Genomic DNA, 26,570 nt, shown 5'->3' with positions numbered 1-26,570 from the left:
AGCAGGAAATGGTAATGGCACAGGTTTCTGGGAGTAATTCAGGAGACACAAGAGATTCACCCTGAGGAAAAAGAAGCATGGTACACGGAGGATGAGGGAACCATGTCTGACTAGGAAAGTCAGGGATAGCATTAAAGCAAAAGGGAAAGTAAAAAATGTGGCAAAGGACAGTGGGAAACCAGAGGAAAGGGAAACTTACTAAGATCCAGCAGAGGGTAAGAAAAAAAGAAGTAAGGAGGGTAATCTAGCCATAAGATAAAGGAAGACTGTAAGAGTTTTTTTAGATGTATAAAGGGCAAAAGTGGGCATCGGGCTGCTGGAAAATTAAGCTGGAGAGATTTTAGTGGAGAGCAAGGAAATGGCTGAGGAACTAAACAACTAGTTCACGTTAGTCTTCATGGTGGAAGACATGAGTAATATCCAAAAAGTTTGAGTGTGAAGGGGCAGAGCTGAATATGGTGAACATCACCAAGGAGAAGGTGCTTAAAAAAAAACTGAATCCCCTAAATATGGATACATCACCTGGACTAGATGGACTACACCCAGAGTTCTAAAGGACATAGTTGAAGAGATAGTAGAGGCATTAGTGGTGATCTTGCAGGAATTGCTAGCATCAGGGGGCTTCCAGAGGAATGGAATATCGCTAATGTGGCACTCCTATTTAAGAAGGGACTAAGGCTGAAGACAGAAAATTACAAACCGATTAGCTTAACCTCCGTCATGGGTAAGATCCTGGAATCCATTATAAAGGATGAGATTTATGAATACTTGAAAGTGTATGGCAAAATGGGGCAAAGTCAGCATGGTTTCATCAAGGAGGGGCTATGCCTGACAAATCTGCTAGAATTCTTTGAGGAAGTAACAAGCAGGTTAGACCAAGGAGAACCAATGGCTGTCATGTTAGATTAGATTCTCTGCAGTATGGAAACAGGCCCTTCGGTCCAGCAAGTCCACACTGACTGTCCAAAGAATAACCCACCCAGACCCATTCCCCTACCCTATATTTACCCCAGACTTGGCAATTTAGCAGGTCCAATTCACCTGACCTGCACATCTTTTGGATTGTGGGAGGAACCAGAGCACCTAGAGAAAACTCACGTCGACGTGGGGAGAATGTGCAAGTTCCACAAAGGCAGTCACCTGAGGTGGGAATCAAACTTGGGCACCTGGCATTGTGAGAATGCAGGGCTAACCACTGAGCCACCATCTGCCCTTCACTACCTGGATTTCAGGAAAGCCTTTGACAAGGTGCTGTACAGGAGGCTACTGAGTAAGATGGGAGTTCGAGGTAAGATGCTAGCATGGAAATAAGGTTGGCTGTCTGGCAGGTAGCAGAGAGTGGGGATAAAGGGGTACTTCTCAGGATGGCAGCCAGTGATAAATGGTGTTCCACAAGGCTCAGTGTTGGGAGCGTAACTTTTCACTTTATACATTACCAATCTTGATGAAGGAACTGAGTGCATTCTGGCTAAGTATGCAGACAGTACAAAGATAGGTAGAAATACAGGTAGCATTGAGGTGGTAGGAAGGCTGCAGAGGATTTGCACAGGTTAGGAGAAGGGGCAAAGAAGTGGCAGGTGTAGTACAATATTCCAACAGTGGTCTAAACAATGTCCTGTACAGCCACAACATGACCTCCCAACTCCTGTACTCAATACTCTGACCAATAAAGGAAAGCATACCAAAACCTGCCTTCACTATCCTATATACCTGTGACTCCACTTTCACGGAGCTATGAACTTGCTCTCCAAGGTCTTTGTTCAGCAACACGCCCTAGGTGCTTACTATTAAGTGTATAAGTCCTGCTAAGATTTGGAATGGAGATAAGGAGAAACTTCATTAGCCAAAATGGTGAATCTATGGAATTCATTGCCACAGAAGGCTGTGGAGGCTAAATCATTGAGTATATTTAAGACCGAGAAAGATAGGTTCTTCAGTATCAAGGGGATCAAGTGTTACAGGGGAAAAGTGGGAGAATGGGGTTGAGAAACCATGGTCTATCAGCCATGATTGATGGATGGAGAAGACTCGATGGGCTGAATGGCCTAATTTCTCCTTTTATGTCTTATGGAAATGTTAACGGTTTTCTCTCTCAAAATTTGAACAGCTGGCAGCTGGCTGTATTGTTCCATAGTAAAGGTTGATAGCAATATGGCTAAATTGAAGATGAGTTATTTCTGCATTTTATTACAGTTGTTGAGTTCAGCACTTTTTTTTTGAGACTTAATTTTTTGAGTTTCTTCCTTTTGGTTTAATTCCTACCTGAACGGTACTTTTTATCAGTATATGTTGATTTAGTTGCAAAAGCCAGTGAACAATGAAAGATCCAAGAGTTGATCCCTGTCACTGCGGGTTAATCAATATTTTCAAAGATGATATTGCAACTCATTGAGTTTGAGCATTTATCAAATTGATATCAGCTGTTGGACCAGCTCTGCTGTGTTTGCAAAAGACAAAGAGTATGGTATTCTTTTAATTTTGTTTGAGCACTCATGATTCCAAAGAATAACTGAAATGTTATATTTAACATTAACTGAAATATGCTGATATCTTTTAGGGAAGGGAATCTAACATTACTCGGTCTCACCTAATTATGAATTCAGATCCAGAGCAATATAATTTATTCTTAACTGCCATCTGAAATTGTTTAACAAGCTACTCAGCTGTACCATCTAAAGGACAGTTAGGGTTGGTCAGAAATTCTGGGATGCCAGTCATGCAGTGTGAAAATAAAACATAATGTTTAGGGTGCTGATACCCAGCACTGGGCTAATTTGAATAGTAGAATAGTACAGAAAATGTTCTGGACTGAGGCAAAGCCTAATTACATGCATTCGCTCTTTACCATACATCTGAATGTAGCTCCAGGGCAGAGAAATTTGTTTGCTTCCTGTCCAAGTGATAGCTGCTTCCCAGAACTGCCACGGTGAAAATGATGGTGAACCTCAGAATGTGTCAGTAACAGGCCTCAAGTGTCCACTGGAGTTGGAGGGCATTTCAATGGCAATCTCCCATCTCCTTTTTTAACAATAACCTACAGGTTGGCAGTTTTGATCTCTATCGAGGCCTTAGTTAGGATTTGAATTCAGATCTTCAGGTTGCTTTCATTAGTATGTGGGAATTTGGTCTTCTGGGAAACTCAATGCATTTATGACTGGTGGGATTCTCCATGTTTGCTCAAGATCTTGCATCGTAATACCTGACCAGTTCAACATCCTGTTCGTTAGCCCATGTTGTCAAATCTTATTTTTAAGGAGGAGCCCCAAGAACTGTTTCCAAGCAGAAATTCCTGTGATGAGTAATGGCTGTACTTTCCCATTTAGACTGGCAGTGTTAACCAGTTGTAACTGGAATGTATTGTTTGCTGAGTCACATATCTTCCACAAAATGCAAATACTTGATCAAATATCAAATGAAATTATTTGCAAAGAAAATGCAAATGCACTTTTGTGTACTGAGGACTTCTGTCATGAGATTGTTGAAGAGACTCCAGTCAAATAGGACTTCATCGGCTTTATTGAACTCAACAAATGAGTTTTATTTTCAGATCACAGGTACCTTTTTCATCATCACATTGAGGTGGATTACCTTCTCTTTGGTATGGATTTCTTAATTCATAGTGAAATGTAAAATTGTTGGATAAGATCTCCAATAAGCTGTTGAATGTAATGTTATGTCAGGTGAAATGTTATGGTTGCTTTTGTGAGCAGCTTTCTTTTGTACTGCATGTATTTTTTCTATAAGGTGTGGTAAGGCTGCTACTCATTACATGTTGATTTCCATTTCCCTACAATGCCTTCACTGGACCAGATGAGTTTTGATTCCATTCTGTTATGGCACGTTTTTACTTTATGGTCAGTATTGGTAGGTATTAATATTTAGTTTGCAATAACAGAGTTATCTGGCATGATATATTCATGTTATTCAGTCTGATGTTTGTATTTTGCCTTTATCTTTTGGTATGTTAAAGTTACAGTTTACTATGAGTCCATTAAGTCTATCATGCCTGTACCTATCTTAACTCTTTAATGGGCAATACCTATTCTACTTCCAATTTCCTGTCCTTTCTGTTTCCCTAGAGGATACCTGTCATTTGAGGATAGGATGCTTGGCTTTTTATGACGAAAGGGGAGGAGGTGTACTCAGAGAGAATCCCTGCCGTTCAGGGAGAAAATTCATTTGACCTGAAGCTGCTTCTGCTGGAATTACTAGGCCAGTTTTGCTTGTGGTTGGACAAATACCAGTTAGATTTTCTTTGCTAGTTTCACAATACAGAACATCCATCCTATCCCAGATACCTAAACTGCCTTACTGTGGAGGTGAATGAGAGGAAAACATGAGTCTGTGCAAGGTTAATAGCTAACAATTAATACAATCAGCAACATATAAAATCTGAATTCCATGATCCACATCCCATCTCTATCCCAAGATCATGACTCTATTGTACTGGCTGTCACCCGCTTTGGGGATGAGGGACAGTGCCAGTAAAGGTCCAATATATTTTCCTGTAAATATAGTATAAATTTTAAAGAAAATCTGAGTGATCTGTGACCACTTAGAATAAACATCTCAATATAACTTTTACTACATTTTATAACAAATGCAAAAAAACTCTATTATGATACTGATAACGTTTGAAGTCCCTATTTTGAAAGTTGCCTCACCTATCATAGTTAAATCTGATATTATTCAGAGATCCTAAATAATGTTTAAACTTCCTCACTCAGGCATTCTGGTAGTACAACAATGGCCAAATTTCGTGGCTACAAAATATTATGTGCATATTATTGGTATGTATTTAGCCGTTTAGTATGTGTGCATGTGCTTAGTCTTGAATTATCATATCAGTGATTTTTCATATCCTTCCAGTATCTGTGAAACGGTAGTTTTGCACTGTCCTTTTGTTTATTATGTTTGTGTTGATGTTATGGTACAGGGACCTACAACATGAAAATGATTTGGGTGGTTTCAGATGAGGTTACTTCCTAAAATGAGTTACTTCAAAATAATTTTAATTTCACTATTTAAAAAGATTTACTTCCAGAAAGACTGCAGTAATGTAAATGATCAGTAAATATATGGTTGGATAGAAAAACATAATTAAGAAATTTCTCAAGATCATTCCAGGCAGTTCACTGAAATCTAGGAATACATCGTAAAATTAGTAGAATTTTAAATTTCATGTGCACCTTGTGTCATTGATGAGAGCATTGAAATTTGAAGAGAGAGAGATTTAATTGAAAATACATGCACTCTGTGGAATACAAGTATATAGATCATAAATTGAAATACGATAATTTCAGACTTTGAATTCAGATAAATATAGAGACTCCCCAGATCAGTTCACTGACAATCATGTTACACTGTTTGAAGGGTCAGTGAATACTTTGTTATAATGCACTGTCCAATAACTAAAGGTTTCTGTTGATGTATTTCAACAGGTGAGAAGCCATTTAAATGTGATCAATGTAACTACGTAGCATCAAACCAGCATGAGGTGACAAGACACGCCAGGCAAGTTCATAATGGACCCAAACCTTTAACTTGTCCTCACTGTGAATATAAAACAGCTGATCGCAGCAACTTCAAAAAGCACGTTGAGCTCCATGTGAATCCACGTCAGTTCCTGTGCCCTGTCTGTGAGTATGCAGCTTCCAAAAAATGCAACTTGCAGTATCACATCAAGTCTAAGCATCCGCACTGCAGTGATATTACCATGGATGTGTCAAAGGTGAAGTTGCGCACCAAGCGAGTTGAGCTAGACATTCCTGTTGCTAAAATGGGAAAGAAAATGTCAGACAAACTGCAACCTAAAAGAGCTGAGAATCCAGAGGAGAAGATTGCTCCCAAAGATGATAAAAGTACATCTGTGTCAAAGGAGCAAGGTTTTACCTCAAAGAGTCAAAGGATAAAGACCCGAAGTCATACAGTTTCTAATAACAAGATCCCATCCAAAAAAAGGGAAACGAATGCAGAGAAGATCAAGAAAATAAAAGGTAGCAAAAGAAAGATTTGCTCAACAGATGTGCCTTTGCAGGAGAAGTCTGTAGTTGAGACCCATACAGCAGCGAAAAAGAGGAAAATATGGAAAACTAAAGAGTTTGTTGAACATGAAACAAAGAGAAGCAAAGTCAAATTAGAAAAGTCCTTGCACAAGAAAAATCTTAAGTGCAAGCAAAGTCAGAAGAAAAACAAAAAGAATAAAAGTACTCATGTAATTTCTGCTGATGATTCAGAAAAGAATAAGAAACAGCGTGAACATCAGCCAAATCTGTTGAAGAAGAAAAGAGATTATTCCAGAAGCTCTTCATTCAGTTATCCTAGTACTGAAAATGTGCATAAGAGAGATACCCAAGATTCAGAATCAATGATAGATATTCTGATGACTGAAATTTCAGTGAAAACTGCTGTTGAACAAAATGATATGCAGTTTGCAAAAAGTACCTGTGAAATATTGTCAACAATTTCAAAAGAGTCCCAAATGTCTCCTGATCAGTTAACTGACTCTAAGTCAAAGGAACACATGTTTATTGAAAAAATGAACAAAAATGAGTTGCTTTCTGTAGAAGAACTTCCTGTAGTTAACACAGAACAAATTTGGATTCCTTCTCATAGTTCTGGGAAGAGAGAATATGTAACAAATTCATCCAAAATCTGCAATACAGACTCAAAGGTGATGAGTGAAGAGTCTAACTTAACTTCTGATTTTGAACAAGAAAGGGCTGTTCAGGTGATCAATATTGAATTTCCTATCTCATACAATCCAGATAAAGATGAGAATTGCACTGGTCACCAGATGGAAGTCCAGGTTAATGCCAATGAGCAGAAGGAGGCCCAGGCTATTGGCACAATGCAGATGGCCATCCAGACTAGCATGGTTGAGCAGATGGAGGTCCAAACTCATGCCAGTGAGTGGATGGAGGTCCAGGCTAATGCCGGTGAGCAGGTAGCGGTCCAGATGAGCACGGTTGAGCAGGTGGAGGTCCAGGATAATGCCGGTGAGCAGGTGGAGGTCCAGGATACTGCCAGTGAGCAGGTGGAAGTCCAGGATACTGCCAGTGAGCAGGTGGAGGTCCAGGCTAATGCCGGTGAGCAGGTGGCGGTCCAGGCTAGTGCCGGTGAGCAGGTGGCAGTCCAGGCTAATGCCGGTGAGCAGGTGGCGATCCAGGCTAATGCCGGTGAGCAAGCGGAGGTCCACGCTAATGCTGGTGAGCAGATTGAAGTCCGGGCTAACATCTCTGAGCAGCTGACAGTTCAGGCTGACCAGAAAATATTGAAGTTTGCTAATGTTCCAGCTAACCACGGTAAACTCCAGGATAGTGCTAATGAAGTCCAGGATACTGAGACTAACCAGTACAAGCTCCAATGTGGTAGTGATAAGGTCCAGAATAGCAAAGAGGATCAGAACAAAAAACAGGACAATTATGAGATGGTAGAAATGGATGAAGATGAAGGTATTCACAGCCATGAAGGAAGTGATATCAGTGAAGATTCAGAAGGAAGTGATGACTCTGGCCTAAACGGAGCAAAGTCCATTCCTGGCGACAAGACCAACAAAAGAACACTAGAAAATGATGTGGTGGATGCTCCAGAGAGTTTTGTTTGCATATTCTGTGATCGCATGTTCAGTGTGAAAGGAGAGTTTACCAAGCACCTTAACCGCCACTTGGTAAATGTATACTATCTTGAGGAAGCAACAAAAGGCCAGGAATGAGCAGAGGCTTGAGATTTGGCAAGCTTTCCCAGAATATTAATAATTGCTATGAAGTGATACAGTTCACATTAATGCAATTGGATTTGGGATATTTTGCTAAACACCTCAATTGTTCATTGCTGTAATTGCATGTATTTCCTGCTTTTTCAAGTTTCTGGCTAATACTTCAGAGGTAGTACAACAGCATTCATTCACACATGGTGGCTAAATATATTAATCATGCTTTGTAGCAGTTTAATCACCACTGATTTTGAATTTTCATTGCACTATTATTACTCAAGAAATTTATTTCATTTAATCTATTCTGTTCCACCCCATTGTAAATATTGGTAACACTGGACATTGAATTTATTTTCTGTTTTTACATGACCCAGGGTTTAAGCTGATACACAATGATTATTATAGCTGTTCATAATTTTAAAAAACTCAAGATAATGGTTGAATGAAAGAAATTATGTCAGATGTTTGATTTGGATATTTCTAATGGCAATGTTAAAATGAAGACCCCTCATTGAGTAGTTTTGCATTTCGTGGGCATTTAATGCATCTGTGCTGAAAGTGTATTTTAATTTTTATGTACAATGCGTGGAATTAGCCCATTTTCATTGAGTTACATTAACAATATTACATAGTTTTCCCATTTTAGTTTTGAATCATAACAAACATTTTTACATTGACAGTTCAGAGAGCATTCTCAAGGTAACATGTTAAAATATCCTGCTTTTCATTCGAGTCACTGAAGTGAGCACTTTGTAAGATGATATCACATCTCAAATAGCTAATGTTACAGGCCATGAAATTGTTTTAGGAGTTTGTAGCAAACAGTTCTCAGCAGCCACAGAGGAAAATGATCCAATATGGTGCTTTACAGCTTATAAAATTGCACGATATAATTAATCAACTATGCAATATAATTAAATAGTAGTAGTTTATATATAGTAATGTTTTTTCTGTATCATGTTTTTATATTTGGATGTTTAACCAGCATTTGGGACTTGACGATTAACCAAACCACTGTGCCACAAGCTGTTTGGGGGAAATTGTCCTGGTAAAATGCTAAAATATGTTTGATCTGTATTGAGCATTGACACAGTTTTCAAAAGGTAAATGTCAAGCACCCCAAATAAGCAGAGGTGTAAAAATCGCTGTCTTGCATCCTTTTTTAGCCGAAGAGCTATATTTCAATTATGCTCTCTTGCTGGCATTCTGTGCTGTAGCACGTAGAGCTTTTGGCAACCTGGATTTTCCTTGTGGCCATTTGTAGATCGGTTATTATAAATGGAATTGATTTTGTCCCAACTTATTGCGGTCATCTGTTTCTAATTAGTGCACCAAGTATAATGGCCTTTTCTTTATACAAGGACTTTTCGCAGTTTTGATGTTGCACTCAATTCTTAGCTCCCTGTGTACACATTGATGATTTTGTAGATCTGGCAGAATTATTGGAATGCAACGCGTTGAAAGATTTGCTCACCTCTGATCTACTTAGTTTGTGAGTTGATATGGCCAAAGAACACAAATTACTGTGATTACCATGTGTTTTTTTTTCTTCTGACTTGATGATGTGTAAACTGTTTGGAGTAGCCACTTTCGTTAAAGAATATGGAGAACAGTTTAAATGCTGAAAAGCATTTTCTTTGCTTTGACAATCATGTTGACAAACTCATTGTATATCTGTGATCAAATTACATTGATTTTTAACTGTAATTTGCTTCATATAGTTTGTGGTACTCTATAAAAGTTTTTGAATTCATTTTAGTAACATACTAAAATTTGATTACAGTTAAAAATCTGTGATATTACAGTTTAAATAATGAATGCTGTAAGAGGTCTGGAGGGTCTGCTCATGCTAATATGAAGCATGCTTGTCCTTTTCAGTTCTAGAATACTACTTAGCATCCTCATTTCGATACTAAAATGTTAATGGATACACCAGCAACCCAGTATTTCCTGTAGTAGGTAGGTAGCACATGGCAATTATGTAGATAAATATTATTTGTTTAACATAATTAGAAACTGCAGATTGTCACAGTGGAAGATTTGTGTCCAATGTTGAATCTTGCTCGCCCTCTATAAAAGCCAATTGAACAGAATTGGTTAGTTGAAGTGAGATTTTTTTTGTTAAGAAAATTACTTTCCAATTCCAAATTTACACATTGTGGAAAATGGCAATAGCATAGGTTAAGAAGGAAAAATCCACAGTTGTTACTACTGAATTCAGCAATAAGCTTTGTTTTTTTTTGCCTGCTCCCTGGTAATGAGATCATGTCACGAGACCAGTGACAATGCTGTAAACTTTATTCAAGAACAAACCTTCCACTATAAGGGAGATTTTTTTTGTCCTATATCCAGGTGCATTGTTTCATTGGGCACAACAAAATCAAAAAGATTGGAGTAGGTGTAAAAGGAATCTTGCCTGTTTTTCTGATTGTTGATGATGATGATTAGTAGATTTAGGAAAATCTGCACACGTTCTACTGGACAGCCATTAATTAATAAAAGCCTCTGATCTCTTCAGTAATGGACAGCAGCTTGCCAAAATTGTAATTTTGTTGTTCAACTACAAAAAAATTGTTAAAGACAAAATAGTTTGCATAATCAATAATTACTTTCATTGTGCTCAAAGTCTTGATCCATTGTAAGAATACTGAGAGTGACCTGCTATATATCAGATCTTGAAGGTCTTACAAAGTGTTGAATTTATGCACTTTTCTGTGTAATATTAAAAGTATCAGATGGCATCTCTAGATTTCTAAACATGTTCAGTTTCTATTCAAACATTTGAATTACAGTTGCCAACAACAGCCAAGAAATTCCTGTAGATTTAGCTTTTCTGTTAATTCAGTAATGTTGGAATTATTAGAATCTTAGAGCCCATTGTGTCAGTGACAACTGAAAAATTTAACTCTTCCCATTCTCCTGTTAGTTCCCCACATCTTTGCATATGTTTATTTTGCAGATATCCAATATCTTCAAACTGAAAGTTACTATTGAATCTTTTCTACCATTCTTTCAGGCAGTGTGTTTTAGATTATAACCAGTATAAAGAAAATTTTCTTCCTTTTAGCCCTGTTTCTTTTGTAAATTATCATAAATTTGTGGCCTCTGGAAACAGCCTTCAGCCAGTGCAGCAGAGTTGATGAGGTGAAACTATCGAATACATCTTCTAAAGCAGTTTGGGTAGCAAGGTTTGTAAGACAACAACTGTATCAAAAGAGGGGGAGGTGGGTGTCCATGGCTCAGTTTATGAACCTGTTCAGAATTCAAAAAAATCCAACAGCTACTTCTAATATACTCTTGGTGATCGTATTTGATACAAAGCAGATTCATTTATGTGCTGGCACTGGAATTTACCAGGAAAGGATGAGAATTGAATGAGAGATTGGCATAGCACTGTAATTGCTACGTTCTTGTTGAAACAGAATGTGTAATGGAATAAATTACTGTTCCTTTGTAATCAGTTTGCCAATAACATTGGTTGAAAAAGCAGAGCACTTAAACTGCATTAAATCTGAGAGCACAACAGCTGTTGGTCCTTGACATAAAGAATAATAACTTCATGTGACAGTTGTTCCTGTGCTCTTTTCCACAATGAAGAGAGAAGCCACGTAATCCAGAGTGAATTCAGTTTTAATTCCCAGTCTGTGATAGAGTGGTGACTGTTTAAATACTTAAAGGCCTTGAGGGAAGAAAGTTTCCTAGGATTGTTGCTTCTGATCATTTAACCCTTTTTGAAATACATTGGTGCTGATGTCAGGTGAGGAAGGAATTACATTTGGCCCTTGCAGTGAAGTTAGTGATTTAGTTTTCAACAAACTGAGGAAAATAACATGTTACTACTTGTCTTAAAACTTCACTGCAACAGGGTGTAGTGGTATTGTATGTTATTTCAAAATATTTGTTGATTTCTGAACTGTAAAATGTTTGGTAGAAAATGAAGTATCAAGTCCAAGAACATGCATTTTTGACTTGATCTTCAATATCTTCATGTAGGCATTGTAAAATATAACAAAAAAAAATCTTATGGTCTGCAGTTAGTCATCGTTAACTTCATTTTGCCAGCCATAACCTGAAGGAGCTTCTGTTATTTGGGAGGCAGTAGAGATCATATTATTTAGTCTTGGTGGAGGAGGAAAGGAATCATACAATTTCCAAGTTGTAGAAAGAATATTTAACAAGAAATATTTGTTGACTCATTTTATACATTCTCTGGATGTAGGTATTGCTGGTAGGATCAGCATCTGTTGACCAACCGTGTTCTCTTTGAGAAACTGGTGGTCAGCTGCTGTCTTGAACTACTGCAGTCATTATGGTAATAGTCCACCTTCTCTTGGGTAGAATAATATCAGAACATCATATGCAGTCTTAGCACATGTTACAATGCATACTAAATTTGCCATGTTTTGTTGAGTGGTTAGAAATGAAGTGTGACATATGATTACAGAGATACCAATGAGGATGGATAGCTAATGACAGCAGGCAGGAACACTACAGAAAACCAGTAGGCTAATATTTAGCTTTGAGCAATGTTTAAACTGGATAACTGCCAGAATAACAAGCAGCATGCAGATGCTATAGTAGTCACTGCTCTAAGAGACCTCTACAGCATGATTCACAAAATATTTTGGCTGTTCTGTACAAAAGCACTGCCATTGGTGCTGGATTAAAATGGAAGCTTATTAGTAATTCAGAATTGTTTTACAGCATTATCTGTGCAATACTTCTGTTTTTCTGAAGATACCAAAGTTTAATAGATAACCTACTACTGTACTTCACTCTTTTCAGATTAATAAATAGAATTTTGATTTCAAGGGTAAATGTTTGTCAAAGAAAATGACTCCGACAGTTGTGTTGGACAGAATAAAACTGTCACAGTTTTAGTACAAAGACTATGTGTATAAAGAGGATATTTTTCACTATTTGCCATTTTGTTAACTAAAGTTAAAATGAAAACTAATTTCTTTCTGTAACTTTCTAAAAAGCATCATAGTATTTAGCAAAACGTTTGCTGCATTAAAGTTTTGAGAGCTCAATTGTGTGTGCCTTTCATTTTGGACTATGTTTTCATCTCAATCTACTTTTTTTCCTTCAAACTAATACAAAAATGCACTTTCAGCTGATGCACAACTAAATTTAGAGTTCATTTTGTTAAAGTTCTTGTGTTCTAGGCCAAAGGGCATCACTTGCATCCAAGGGCATTAAAGGAAACAGGGGAGCACATTGTAGATGGCCTAAGTATAATCTTTGAGTTCCCTACATACCAGGACTCTGGACTAGAAAACTGCCCACATCTCCTTTTAAGAAGGGTGAGAGGGGAAATCCAGGGAATAGTTAGCCCAACATCTGTGGTGGGGAAATTGTTGGACTCTATAACCAAAGATGGGGTAACTGAACATTTCAAAATTTCAGGTAATCAGTACAGCCAGCCCAGCATAGATTCATGACAGGTAGGTCTTGCCTTTTTTAAAAAGGTGGCTAAAGTATTGGACAAGGGAAGTCTGTAGATGTTATTTATAAAATGCCTTCTGGAAGTCCATATAAAGTCCTACATAAGAGACTGGTATCTAGTGTAGAAACCTTTGTATTTGAGGGCAAGACTGTGACAGGTGGAGTTCAATGCAAGTAAGTGAGGGTTTCCATTTCAGATCGAAATGATATGAAGTTAAACATGGTGGATATCCAAAGTGACTTGGGATTCAAGTGCATAGATCTTTTAAAATGCCACAAACAGGTATAGAAAATAATGATTTTTTAAATAATGTCTCTTATCTAATGGGTACCAAACTGACATTTACATAGTTTATTAAGCAGAAGAGTACAGCTTTACTACATAAAATCTACACTTATTGGAAACTAATCCACAAAGAACACATCATTGTGTGCCTCTGTTGACAGTTCTGATTTTTGTTTTAATAGAGCACTTCATGACCTGGGGCATTCCAGCATATTTTACAGCAAAATAAATATTTTTGAGTCACCACTTTTAATATAGGCAATATGGTGCTCCAAACAAACATCCACAAACAGTAACTACAAGCTGAGGCAAACATGACTTAAATCACAAGTTAATCATGCTTCAAATTAAATCATGTAATTTAAGTTTGTGGCCATGTTTAGAATTCGATGTTTGCATTGTAAGCTATAGGGTACTTACCACAGTAGGAGAGTTTGTTTTGAGCTGTGATCTTTCCCTTACACAACAAAGTCCTATGGCTCAAGAATTAGATGCCTGAACCTTTGGCAATTATAGGTCAATTTAGTTCACTTTTAAAATATTGTTAAGTAAATGTGTTTTGTAAATTGCCCTGATTACAATTTGTCATAGTTGTTAATGATCTACTTCCCTATAGCCAGTTTAAAAGTAGTACAAATGCTGAATAAAGATTGTTCTAGGAGTAAATGTTGTGCATTTCTTGGATTCATTCTGTTTTTGTGCAATTGGATCAAATCATGGTAAACATTATGCTTTTGTCCAATCACAGGATTCATTGGTATTGTTGCTGTTCATTAAAATTGATAAGAATTGAATGTTTACTCTTACACAATGCTTAGATTTACTTTATTAACAAAAAATAAAATGCTGGAAACACTTAACAGGTCAGACAGCATTTGTGGAGTGAAGCAGATTTCACATTGAAGGAATCAATTCTAACTTCAATCAACTGCAGTCTTCTGCAACTCCATGTTACATCTTTCAAGTTCCAATATTCTGTAATTTCCTTAAGATATACTATTTAGATGTTGTTTCTGTCTTATTCTTCTAATGTCCTCAGCTGTCATGGCCATCTCTTTAATGGAGCTGATTCTTTAATGGACTGTGGAATTAGTCCTACTCTGCTGCTCCCCCCCCCTCCTAAATGCAGTTTTTAACTTCCAGAAGATATTCTGGATCGATATTTGATGTTACTAATGAATCTGTTTCCATCGCACCATCAGAGTGTACACCAGATAAGAACAGCTCATTTTCTAAAAGAAAATCCTTAAATAATTTCTTGTTCTTTTGCCAATCATTTCATATAGTGGACTATGGAAAGTTGCCCTTTATAAATCTGATTTTTGGGAACAATAATAATTTTGCGAAGAATCTGCCTTTTCACCCCAGCCACTTAACTGAAGCTCCTCGTCCCTGTTGTTCTAATAAATCACTATATTCTCTAATGGCATTCAATCATATATAAAGTGACATTCTGGCAGCTGTGGTCACTTTTTCCAATTATATCTTCTGTCTTCTCCAACATACATTAGTGATGCTCACCTCTGACAAGCTGCTGATCAAGTTAGGAGTACTGCATCCAGAAGAGTTTAGCAGAGTGAGAATAAGGGCCGAATCAGCATACTGCTGGAAACCTGGTTCAAATGGGAATTCAATGCAAAGTGGAGAAAGGTGCTTTAACTAAGGTTTACTGCAAGAAGTAAATCTCCAGAGTAAGAGGTAAGTGGAATCGAGAAGAATTGTGACCATCAGTGAAACAATGTCAAAAACCACAGCTTGCTACGGTGTAAAGAAAGGTGATTGTGAGTAGGACTGGTGAACATTTCTTGTTTTTAAAGTCGAAGTAAGTTCTTCAGTCTTTGTTTAGATTGTGTTTTAGGTCTTGTGTTTTTATCTTTTTAAGAAAGGTGCTGGTCAAGTATAACATTGATAACTCTTTTCATAAAAGCAGAACATTATTGAAATATAAAGAGCAGGGAATCTAGATGAAGTTATAAATTAAATACAATAGTGATGTCAAGAAGTTGTTGGACACAGGTGATCCAGATTGAACCCTCTTATTAATGTTTGCAGCTTGCTGGAATTTGGATCCAAGTTAAGGATCTGGAGTTTTGAGCTGCAGATGTAGATAGAGGAAATCGCAGGAGTAGGCACTTCAGCTTTTTGAGCCCACTCCACCATTCAACATGATCATGGCTGATCTGACTTTGGTCTCACTGAAGGGCCTGTTTCCACACTGTGTTGGGGGGGGGGGGGGGGGGGGGGGGGGGAAAGAGGCGGGGGGGAGAGGAGAGAGAGGAAGAGACTAGGGGGAGAACTAGTGCACAATAGGTGGATAGAGGTAGGGGTAAAAGGTCAGGGGGAGGGTGGAGTGGATCAGTGGGAAGGAAGATGGACAGGTGGAAGAGGTTGAGGATGGTGCTGAGCTGGAAGGTTGGAATTGGGATAAGGTGGGGGAGGGGAAATGAGGAAACTGATGAAATCCACATGGATGCCATGGGGTTTTGGAGGGTCCCAATGGGGAGGATGCATTCTTCCTCCAGGTGTCAGGTGGTAAGGAAGTAGCGATGGAGGGGCCCAGGACCTGCAAGGCCTTGACAGAGTTGGAAGGGAAGTTGAAGTGTTCAGCCACAGTACAGGTCCCAGAGATGTTCTTTGAAGCATTCTGCGAATAGGCATCCTGTCTCCCCAGTGTAGAGGAGACTGCATCAGGAACGATGAATACAGTAAATGACTTATGGAAGTGCAGGTTCTAGTACATCCAGCAGACCACCAAACTTTATTTGATCAGCACAGAAAAATGAAGATCACATCTTACGGGACAAACCACACATCCTTGAATCTACCTGTCTGCCTTATAACCTTAACCATTGATTTCTTCATTGATTGATTAAAAATCTGTCTCAGCCTTGACTACTCTTGACAGCACTGCTGCTGTGGGAACCTAGCTTAGACTCCACCTTCAGGTGCCTGTCTGAAGTTTGGACATTCTCCCCCTGACTATGTAATTTCCTCCCAAAGTGCAAAGATGTACAAGTGGATTAACCACGGAAATGCAGGGTTGCGAGGATGGGATGGGATGCTCTTCTGCGAGTGGCCGAATGTAGGGATTCTATGATAAAAAAGATTCACTACCCTCTGAAAATTACTCACCTTTGCTTTAAAGGTACCACCCTTTACTCTGAGATTACTCATGACAAATGTACTAGATTTCTTTGAGAAATTAATAGGCAGGAGAGAAGGAGCTTTTGTGGTGCAGTGGTAGTATCCCTACCTCCGATAGGAGACCTGTTCCCACCCTTACCTGTTCCAGCAGTGTGGAACAACAACAACGAACAGATTCAACTATTTTCCAATAATAAAAAAAAACAAGCTGGATATATAAAGGGAAGCAACGGATGCAATATATTTGGATTTTCAGAAGGCATTTGATAAGTGGTGTGGTGCAGTGGTGATGTCCCTACCTTTGAGCCAGCAACTGGGTTCAAATATCATTTACTACAGAGGTGTACCATAACATATGTGGACAGGTTGATTAAAAATATCTAGAATAAATGAGAAATTTCCCAGAGACAAAGTTGGGTAACCAGTGGATTGGATAAAGAACCAGATGATGATCTGGAATCCACTGCTCAAAAAGGATGATAGAAACAGATTTAGAAGCAAATTTGAATGAATTTGGGTAAATACCTGAAAAGAAAAAGTAAACTGGTTATGAACTAAGAGGAGGTAGTGAAATGAAGTGGAAAGATCACCCAAAGAAATAGCTCAAACACCATAAACAGAATGGTCTCTTCTATGCACCATGTTGTTATTCAAGGTACAAAGATATGGATTTGCTCACCATTTCCCATTGGTGATCTGTTACTCTCAGCTGTGGCAAACTAGTGAGTACAGCCCAAACAAGTCTACATCACAACAATTCATATTTTATAAAAGTACAAGTTTAAAAAACAGTTGTTCAGGCAATGCCTGTAATCAAACAAAAACACTTAGGAAAAAAAAGTCATCGGGTTTACTTACTGTAGAGACCACTGTAGCCTTGGGATACAAATTTTGTTTCATACATATTTTACAAACTACATGTCAATACAAGTTACATGTACACAAATTAAATGTAAAATGATTAATTACTCATCATCAAAACAAAAAAATTCAAAACTAGTATTAGTCTTGTCGTGGCTTGCACAATCTTAGCTCAGGGCATTATAAATGAATTTGTCAGTGAATTAAATGACCCATCAGAGATTTTAAATATACATTTATTTGCAATACTGTCAGACTGCACAACTCAAAAAAAAACTTCTTTTCAGATATAATTCCACTGAAAATCACATACTGGAAATTAGTAAATACTCCATTAAAGGAATTAAGGGAATGATTTGTGATTATTAAGCAGTCAACTTCCTTGCAAAACTCACAGCCAAAAAATAATTTATACAATAGGACTTAGCAGATAGTAACTCAGTCTTTGGTGTAATTTATTTACAAACGCTGGGACAATGACTTTCATAAGTATCTTGTATGCTTCCATTCTTCGAGCAGGTCATGTTTTTGAGGTAATAATCGCAAGTTTTCCACAACAGGTAGTATCTTTTTAAGTTTATAGGCTGGGGATTTTCTAATTCGTTCTCCTTTAACATTGACAATGAATGATAGAAGAGGCGGCTTTTCAACTGTTAAGCCAATTCCTGCTGGAGTGTAGGCCCGAAGCCTAATCTTATCCTCTGACTGAGCTGTCACTGCAATCCAGCCTGATGAAAAGTCACAAAAGGTTACACATTTGTTTCAATTCTGGAACTATTCAAAAGGTCTGAATTTCCATGCTTAAAGTCACTTCCATATAGCTGGCTAGATTTCTAGTTCTGGTAAAATTAGTTTCAATAAAAGTTAATTAGTCTGCCTGTGTTTAAAAGCATTCAAATCTATAACATATTACTCATTTCTCCATAACATTTCAATAGAATTTTAATTAGTAATGGGTTGAAAGGTTGTGGAGAGTGGGCAGGTAAGTGGAGTTGAGGCTGCGATGACATCAGCCATTCTTGTATTAAATGGTGGAGCAGGCTTGAGGGGCTGAATTGCTTGGTCTTGTTCCTGGGTATGTTCTTAGTTCAAGTAAAAAGTGAGGTCTGCAGATGCTGGAGATCAGAGCTGAAAATGTGTTGCTGGTTAAAGCACAGCAGGTCAGGCAGCATCGAAGGAACAGGAAATTCAACGTTTCCTGATGAAGGGCTCTGGCCCGAAACGTTGAATTTCCTGTTCCTTCGATGCTGCCTGACCTGCTGTGCTTTAACCAGCAACACATTTTCAGCTATGTTCTTAGTTCCCTCAGCACATGCCCTAGACCCATTCTAGCAGCAATGTCTTTTAGGACTTGACAAGCTCAACCAAAAAAGTGTTGCTGCCAAGCTACTCTTGGTGGTAGACACTGAAATGTCCCAGAGTATATTTTGCACCCTTACCACCCAGTGCTTCTTCCAACTGTTATTCAACATGAAGGAGTACTGATGCTTCAGATGTGGGAGGACAGAATGTGGTAATCAGCAAGCCATTTCCTCATTTGACTTGGTGCCATTAACTCTGCACATCATAAAACCTAATGTTGAGAACTCTTAGTGCAACTCCCTCCCTCTCAACTGTGTCACTACCTCGGCTGGACCAAGGATGGTGATGGTAGTGCCTGGGACTTTGTCTGTAAGATGTGATTCTGAGTGCATGACTAGGTCATGCTTTAGCTTGATTAGTCTGATAGACAGCTATTCCAATTTTGGCACAATCCCAGCTGTTAGTAAGGAGGGCTTTTAACAGTTTTCTAGGCTGTTTTTGCTGTCAAGATTAGAATGGTGCTAGAAAAGCACAGCAGGTCAGGCAGCAGCTGAGCAAGAATATTGACGATTTGGCTGTTTTTGCTGTTAACATTTCCAGTGCCTACGTCGATGTCAAGTGGTCTGTCTGGTCTAATTTCTTTGAGACTTTCTAGAGATTGTTACAACTAAGTGGCTTGATATGCTATTTCAGAAGACAGTTAAGAATCAAACAGGCTATTATGGGTCTTCAATCAGATTTTATTATGGGTCTGCGGTCACACGTAAGCCAGACCAGATAAAGATGGCAGCATGTCTCCTTAAAAGACAATACTGAACCAGATAGGTTTTTTCCGACAATTAATCATCATGAAACTCTTAATTCCAGTTTTTTAAAAAAATTCAAATTCTACCATCTGCTCTAGTGGGATTTGAACCTGAATCTGCAGAACATAACCTAAGTTTCTGGATTAATAAGCTACTAATATTATCACTAAATAACTATCTGCCTCAATTCACATTTTTAAATAGTATATCTAAGGCTATCAGCTGCTTAGAGCAGTAGCTGGCTGTAAGATCTGGCCTCTGTCCAGGACTGAAGCAAATTGAGCAGGAAAAATCTACTTTAAATGGTTATCAGGACAGAAAGACACTGGTGACTTGTGAACACAGGATTCTGTTGACTGGTTGAGACTCGGGCCATGTTAAATGCTGCAGAACTCAATTTCCAAACTTCAGAATCACGGATGAGTTTGTGATGGGAGATGTATCAAGACACAGTTGAAGAACATCAGCTTGCTTTCAGTTAAAAGATCAGGAATTATTTTTTTCCGTTCGAGGGAGAAAGCAGTGACTGGTTTTATATAAAAACTAAGTTGTTTACAGTGGATTTATGGATTTACTTCATATTAGTTATACAGATACATTCATTGGCTCATGAATGAAGTGACATTTTCACCTGGCGAATGGCTTTTTTCCCCTTTCTGCTACAGTCACACTATACATAGTTTGATGCAAAATGTGTGACTTATCCACATATTAGTACTATTTATATTAGAATTTGAACTAGTGACACGTCGGTTTTGTCTGTGTATGAGATGGTTTAATGATTAACTTGTAATTATTTCTGGATTTAAAAAAAAACTTCCTGGAGCAGGAAAGGCAATTCATTAACACTGGGAGACTTCTACAAGTGAACAAAATAGTCACTGAAGAGCATCAATCACTGAAGGTTACTTGTAGTAAAAGATCAAAAATTTTTTTTTTCTTGCTTGGGGCAAAAACCCATAGCTCAGGAAGCTTTTTGGTTTCAGTTCACTGAGGTCCTGGAAGTTAGTGTTAAACAGGTTCTCCTGAATAAAGGAGATCGTCTAGAACTGGTAGAAAATAGGTTTTGTCAGTGTAGAGTTTAGTTTCAGTGTTCTAGAATGGAAGTGTTTGGTTGAATGCAAAGAGTTGTAGATGGAAAATTGTACTTTTATGATGTGTTTCTCAGTATTATAAATTGTGTTATGTAATTAGCTTGGTTTATTTTATTCTACTTTTTCTTTTGCGTATAAACTTCTTTTATTGTTAAAACTGTAGCAGTGTGCTTGTGCTTCAATGAAAGATCGCCGCACTAAATAAATGCATAACTATGATCAATTAAACCAGATTTCAGTCTGAGATTTGACTTGTCCAGGACTAACATTAGCTGGGATCATAATACATTATACAAATCTTAGAAATATAATTACAAGCCAGTCAAATTGCACTTGCATTACCTGATATGGCTACTTGTGCATCCATTTCTGGAATTTGTTTTTTTTATATATTGATTAAGTAAAAGACACTACCTGCTGAAGAGAATTTTATGTCAGCTACAGCCTCAAAGGGACCAATTCCAAACAACTCAATATCTTGAGGTTCCAAGGGAGGGAAATCTTTCATCCTCTCCTCTCCACCAATAGGAACCTAGAAGAAGTGGGGACAGGACACGTCAGCACAGTTAGCACTTCAAACCCTTGATGCATGCAAATTTATTGATCAGTCAAACAGAAGGCTGGTTTGGCATCACTGGAATGCTTTCCACTCTTTACAAATCCTTTACTGCAAAAGGATTTCCCATGTGCTTATACCACCATCTCTTTTTACAATTAAGTCTTTAACAATCCCACCCCCTTCTCCCAGTTTGTCTGTTGAATCTGTCCTGACAAATTTATTTTGTATACTATAGCTTCAAAAATGTTCTGTTCTCAGCTATAAATTCCCTTCCACTATAGTTCACATGACCTGGATGTTACCGTTTCTCCTGCTTCCGCCTTAACCACAAGTCCAACGTTCTTCTCTCTTTCACAATGGTAATAGCACCTCAGTGTCCACATTCATCTACATCTATACCTAAATCAGGATACTACCAAAATAGTTCAACTGCAGCCATTTACCAGAAAACCCTTCACGAACCTATCTGACACCTTCCCGTATGATTGCAGGAGATTCACCTCCTTGCCACATCTCCTTGTTTTCTTTTATTCATTCACTGCACATCAGTGTTATTGGCTAGGCCAGCATTTATTGCCCAAAACTATTTACCACAGAGAAAGATGGTAGCAGGATGTCTTCTTGAACCACTGCAGTCAATTTGGTTTATGTAGACCCACAGTACCATTACAGAGTAAGTTCAAAGAGTTTAACCCATAGCACTAAAGAAACAACAATTTCTCTCAATGATAGCAACAGTCATGACAGCCAGTAGCTGGAGTACAACTGGCGATGCTCACATGCATCCTCTGCCCTTGTTCTTCTAGATGGTAGTGGTCATTGATTTAGACAACGTAGTCTAGGAAGTTTCAATCAATTTCCGCAATGTATCTTATACGTAAATGCTACAGAAGAATGTCTAATGAATGTTTGGAGATGTGGTGCTGTTTTGTCCTGGATGATGACAAATCTTGAGTATTGCTTGAACTGCACTCATCCAGGCAGTTGTAAATATTCCATCACACTCTTGACTTGTGCCTTGTAAATGGTGGGCAGGTTTTGGCAAGTTAGGAGGTAAGTTATTTGCTGCAGGGTTCTAAACCTTTGACCTGTTCTTGTAGCTACAGTATTTATATGGCTAGTTCAGTTTTTGGCTAATGGTAACCTGACGGATATCGATAGTGGGAGTTTCGGTGGTAGTAATGCTATTGAATCTCATGGGCAATGGTTAAATTTTCATTTGTTGGAGATAGTCATTGCCTAGCATTTGTTGCAGCATGAATGCTGCATGCCACTTGTTAGCCTAAACTTGGCTATTGTCACGGTCTTGCTACTTTTGAATATGGGCTGCTTTATTATCTGGGGTGTTGTGATAAGTAGTAAAAAATTGTGCAATCAGTGAATATCCCCCTTGTAACCTTAGGATGAAGCAGCTAAGGATTGCAGCGCTTCAAACACTTCTTCCATGTAAAGCAACACAGTACACTGTATTCGTTGTTCACTGGACAGATAGTAAACTAGCAAATATACTAAATGGATAGCAACAATTTCTACAAGCATTTTAAAAATTGCTAAACTAAAAATTGGTCCACAGAGGATGACTTTGAGGACTAATATTTCAAACACAAAAATGGCAGTTTTGAGCAAATATTTTGTTTGTTTTCATGGTAGAAGAATCCCAATGGTAGAAAACCAAAGGTACAAGGGAGGGAGGAGCTTAAGGTAATCAAAAGCACTTAGGAAACAAATGGGAGTAAAGGCTGATAGGTCCCGGAGCCAATGGCTGGCATTTTCGGATCTGAAAGGAAATAGCTGCAGAGACAGTAGATACATTGGTTGTAATTTTTCAAAGTTCCCTTGATTTGGTAAAAGTTGCAATGGATTATAAAACCACATGTGTACCACCCCTAGTCAGAAAGGGGCAAGAGGAGGAGGAGGAGGAGGAGGAGGAGGAGGGGGAGGGAAATAAGCCGGTCAGCCTGAAACGTGTCACTCAGGAAATGCTAAAATGTATTACTAAAGTTGTAGTAGCAGCAGAATATTTAGAAAATCATTCTACAGTCATGCAAAATCAACATAGCATTATGAAAGGGGAAGTATATTTGAGAGAAACGTCTTTTGAGAATGTAGCCAAGCAGGTGGATAAAGGGAAGTCAGTGGGTGAAGTGTGGATTTCAAAAAGACACTTAATAGTGCCACATAAAAGGTTACTCCAGAGAACTCATGGTGTTTTGGTGGGGCAGGGAAGTAGAGGGAAGGGAGATTTATATACAGAACAACCTCGGTTATCCAAACATCAATTATCCAAAGTTTGCATTATCTCAAGGTCTCTGTGCATGCATTTCAACTGAATTAGGAAAATTATATCCCTCATCCATTTAATGCATCATTTTGTAAATTTTAACAGGAATATAGATGCAAGTATGCTTTAATAAATAAAAATGTCATGTCTGAAATATATATTAAGTTAAGAGTTAAATCTTACATTTATAAAAAGGTGGTGTGATACTTATTCTCCCAGAGGATAAAGGTTTGTGACTGTGAACACATAAGAGCAACATGTGCTCTAACAGCAAGCGTTCAGTCAAACTCTAGCCAAAAAGTGATTTTATTTCTAAAATATCATGAATTTTTAAGCAATATCCAGTGTTTGTACATATTTTATCGATTGAATTAAATAAAAACTCTAAACATGCTTTTTACATAATGATCCGTGTGGCTTCCTGTGTTATCCGGACGGACAGGTGGATGCCAAAACATTTTGTGCTCTACACAATCTCGAATGGGGGGAGCTGTCAATCTCCAGAGGGTGATTGCTCCATGCCTTCCTGAAGTCAACAACCATCTCTTTAGTTTTGTCCATGTTCAGAGCCAGGTTGTTGTCTCTGCACCAGTCCATTAGCCTCTGCACCTCCTCTCAGTATGCGGACTCATTATTCCCACTGAAGAGACCCACTACCGTTGTGTCAAGAGTGAACTTAATAATATGCTAAATGTCTTCAAGGCAGAGATTGATAATTCCTCGAGATATCAAGAATCTAAGGGCTACGGGGAGAATGCGAGTAAGTGGAGTTGAAATGCCCATCAGCCATGATTGAATGGCGGAGTGGACTCGATGGGCCGAATGGCCTTACTTCCACTCCTAAGTCTTATGGTCTTATGATTCGAGCAGTGCTTTGCTGCACAGCCATGTGTCAGCAGAGTGAACAGTAGTGGACTGAGCATGGTAGAATGCCATAGGGATCAGTGCTAGAGCCTCAACTATTTTCCAACTACATGAATAACTTTTATGTATGAAGCAACTGTCTATATTATATCTAAATTTGTTGCTATGAAACCAGGTAGTTTATGAGAAGGTTATAAAATGCCTACAAAAGAATGAAGAAATGTTGACAGAGTAAACAGGCATCTGGTAGATGAAGTATGATGTGGGTAAATATGAAGTCATCAACTTTGGCAAAGAGAATCAAGAATCCGAATATTACTTAAATGGAGAATGGTGAAAAACCAAAGGATTTCAGTATGCTCAAACGTGCATCATAAAAAGTTAGCATGCAGCATTCATTAGGAAACAAATGGCACATTTTGAGAAAGTTCAATGAAGATGGGGTATAAAAGCAGGGAAGTCTTCTTACAACTGTAAAGGGCATTGATGAAACTGCTGCTGCAGTACTGCCTACATTTTGGTCTGCCTTTTAATTCAGGGAGCTTTATAGCTGTATTGGAGCCACTGTTTCTTGGGAAGAGAATTCCTTATACTAACTCCCATCCAGGAGAAACAAACTGTCATCTGTCTTTAAAGAGAGTCCTTAAACAGTGCTAAAAGTTCTAGTTTATTCCACAAGAGAAATAATTCATCCAACATTCACCATACCACACCCTATCAGTATCATATCCTTATATGCTTCAATACCTTTAATTGTTCTAATTCAGAAGTGGGATTCTGGTTCAGATGATACTTCACTCAAAGCCAAACGAACTGCAGTAGTTCAAGGCAGCAGCTCACCACCTCAAAGTCAATTAGGGATGGGCAATAAGGGTCAGCCAAGCAGAAAACGCTCAGATTCCATGAAAGAATAATAACGAAAATTTCAACCGAAACTCTAAGAGTAAATATACCTTCGAAACAAGAAAGAAAAGCTCATGCTTTGAAATGCTTTTGCCTGAATTGCCACTTCATCATAGAATCCCTACAGGGTGGAAACAGGCCTTTTGGCCCAACAAGTCCACACCAGCCCACCGAAGAGTGACCCACCCAGACCCATTCCCCTACCCTATTATCCTATATTTACCCCGACTAATGCACCTAACATACACATCCTGAACACAGTGGACAATTTAGCATGCCCAAACACCAAACCTGCACATCTTTGGATTGTGGGAGGAAACCAGAGCAGACATGGGAAGAATGTCTCGGACAAACTCCACACAGACAGTCACCAGAAGTTGAAATTGAACCTGGTGCCTGACACCGTGAGGCAGCACTACAGAGTCACCATGCCGCCCTATTTATGCATCATAAAATTTAGAATATGGAAGATGGTTCTGGGTGAAATATTAGGATAAAGTATGTTGGACTTTTATTTATAAATATTTGTCTGTATTTCATGACTTAATTTTGCCTTCAACATAAATAAAAGTCCTATCAAAATGGTAACATTATGGAAGAACAATTTTGGCCACATATACTACAATTATAAGAGGGACAATAATCTATGGTAAAGTTCAAATTTCAGCTGCATACTTTTTCCTAAAACTCCAATATAGAATGATTGCCTACCGCAAGGAATGCTTTTCCAGCATGCTTCTGATAGATCGAATCTGCTTTATCGAGGCTTGTAACATGGACTGGAAGCTGGTTGGAAGCAACCACAGAAAACCAGGCTGACCTTTCTCCCTGCATATTGCAAAGAAAGTGAAAAAACCATATCTTAAAAATGCTAAATTTGCAGAAATTTTAAATCCAATACAAAAATCAGAATTCTGGGAACATTCAACAGATCAGAAAGTATCTATGAAAAGAACATAGTCATTGAATTATACAGCACGAAACCAGACCCTTCAGTCCACCTCATCCATGCCAACCAGATATTTTTGTTGTTTTGGGGTGATAGAAAAGTTGGATTTCACATATCAGCTTCAGGTTGTAAGAACTACACTCGTGCAATTTTGTCAGCCAACAATGCTGAACATGAAGAAAAGCAATACAAATTAAACAAGCTAAAATGTAGCTCTTTTATCCTTATTTTGTTTTCCGCTATTAATTTTTTTTAAAAAGGAGTCCATCATAACAACCAACTACAAGTTATAGTTCAAAAGATGATAGCTAAAGGTTTGCTGCAGCAGCAATCTCAAACATTCGTTTCAATCTCACCTT

General features: G+C 38.3%; 2 protein-coding genes across 2 annotated transcripts in view; one reads left to right on the top strand and one right to left on the bottom strand.

The window, feature by feature from the left end:
* The window catches only part of rest (RE1-silencing transcription factor), a 35,721-nt gene extending 22,997 nt beyond the window's left edge, over positions 1-12,724 (top strand). The window contains exon 4 of the mRNA XM_060840488.1: positions 5,442-12,724. Within this exon, the coding sequence (XP_060696471.1) occupies positions 5,442-7,714 (2,273 nt within the window). The 3' untranslated portion in view covers positions 7,715-12,724. The remainder of the gene's footprint in view (positions 1-5,441) is intronic.
* Positions 12,725-17,340: 4,616 nt separating this feature from the next.
* The window catches only part of noa1 (nitric oxide associated 1), a 29,645-nt gene continuing 20,415 nt past the window's right edge, over positions 17,341-26,570 (bottom strand). Inside the window, exons 5-7 of the mRNA XM_060840474.1 lie at positions 25,974-26,090; positions 21,070-21,187; positions 17,341-18,181 (exon numbers count right to left, since the gene is read on the bottom strand). Coding sequence (XP_060696457.1) covers positions 17,937-18,181; positions 21,070-21,187; positions 25,974-26,090 — 480 coding nt within the window. The 3' untranslated portion in view covers positions 17,341-17,936. The remainder of the gene's footprint in view (positions 18,182-21,069; positions 21,188-25,973; positions 26,091-26,570) is intronic.

This window comes from Hemiscyllium ocellatum, chromosome 2 (genome assembly GCF_020745735.1).
Source record: "Hemiscyllium ocellatum isolate sHemOce1 chromosome 2, sHemOce1.pat.X.cur, whole genome shotgun sequence".
NCBI classification, from domain to species: domain Eukaryota; kingdom Metazoa; phylum Chordata; class Chondrichthyes; order Orectolobiformes; family Hemiscylliidae; genus Hemiscyllium; species Hemiscyllium ocellatum.
Note: the sequence above shows the minus strand (reverse complement) of the source record. Positions and strands in the feature narration are given on the sequence as shown.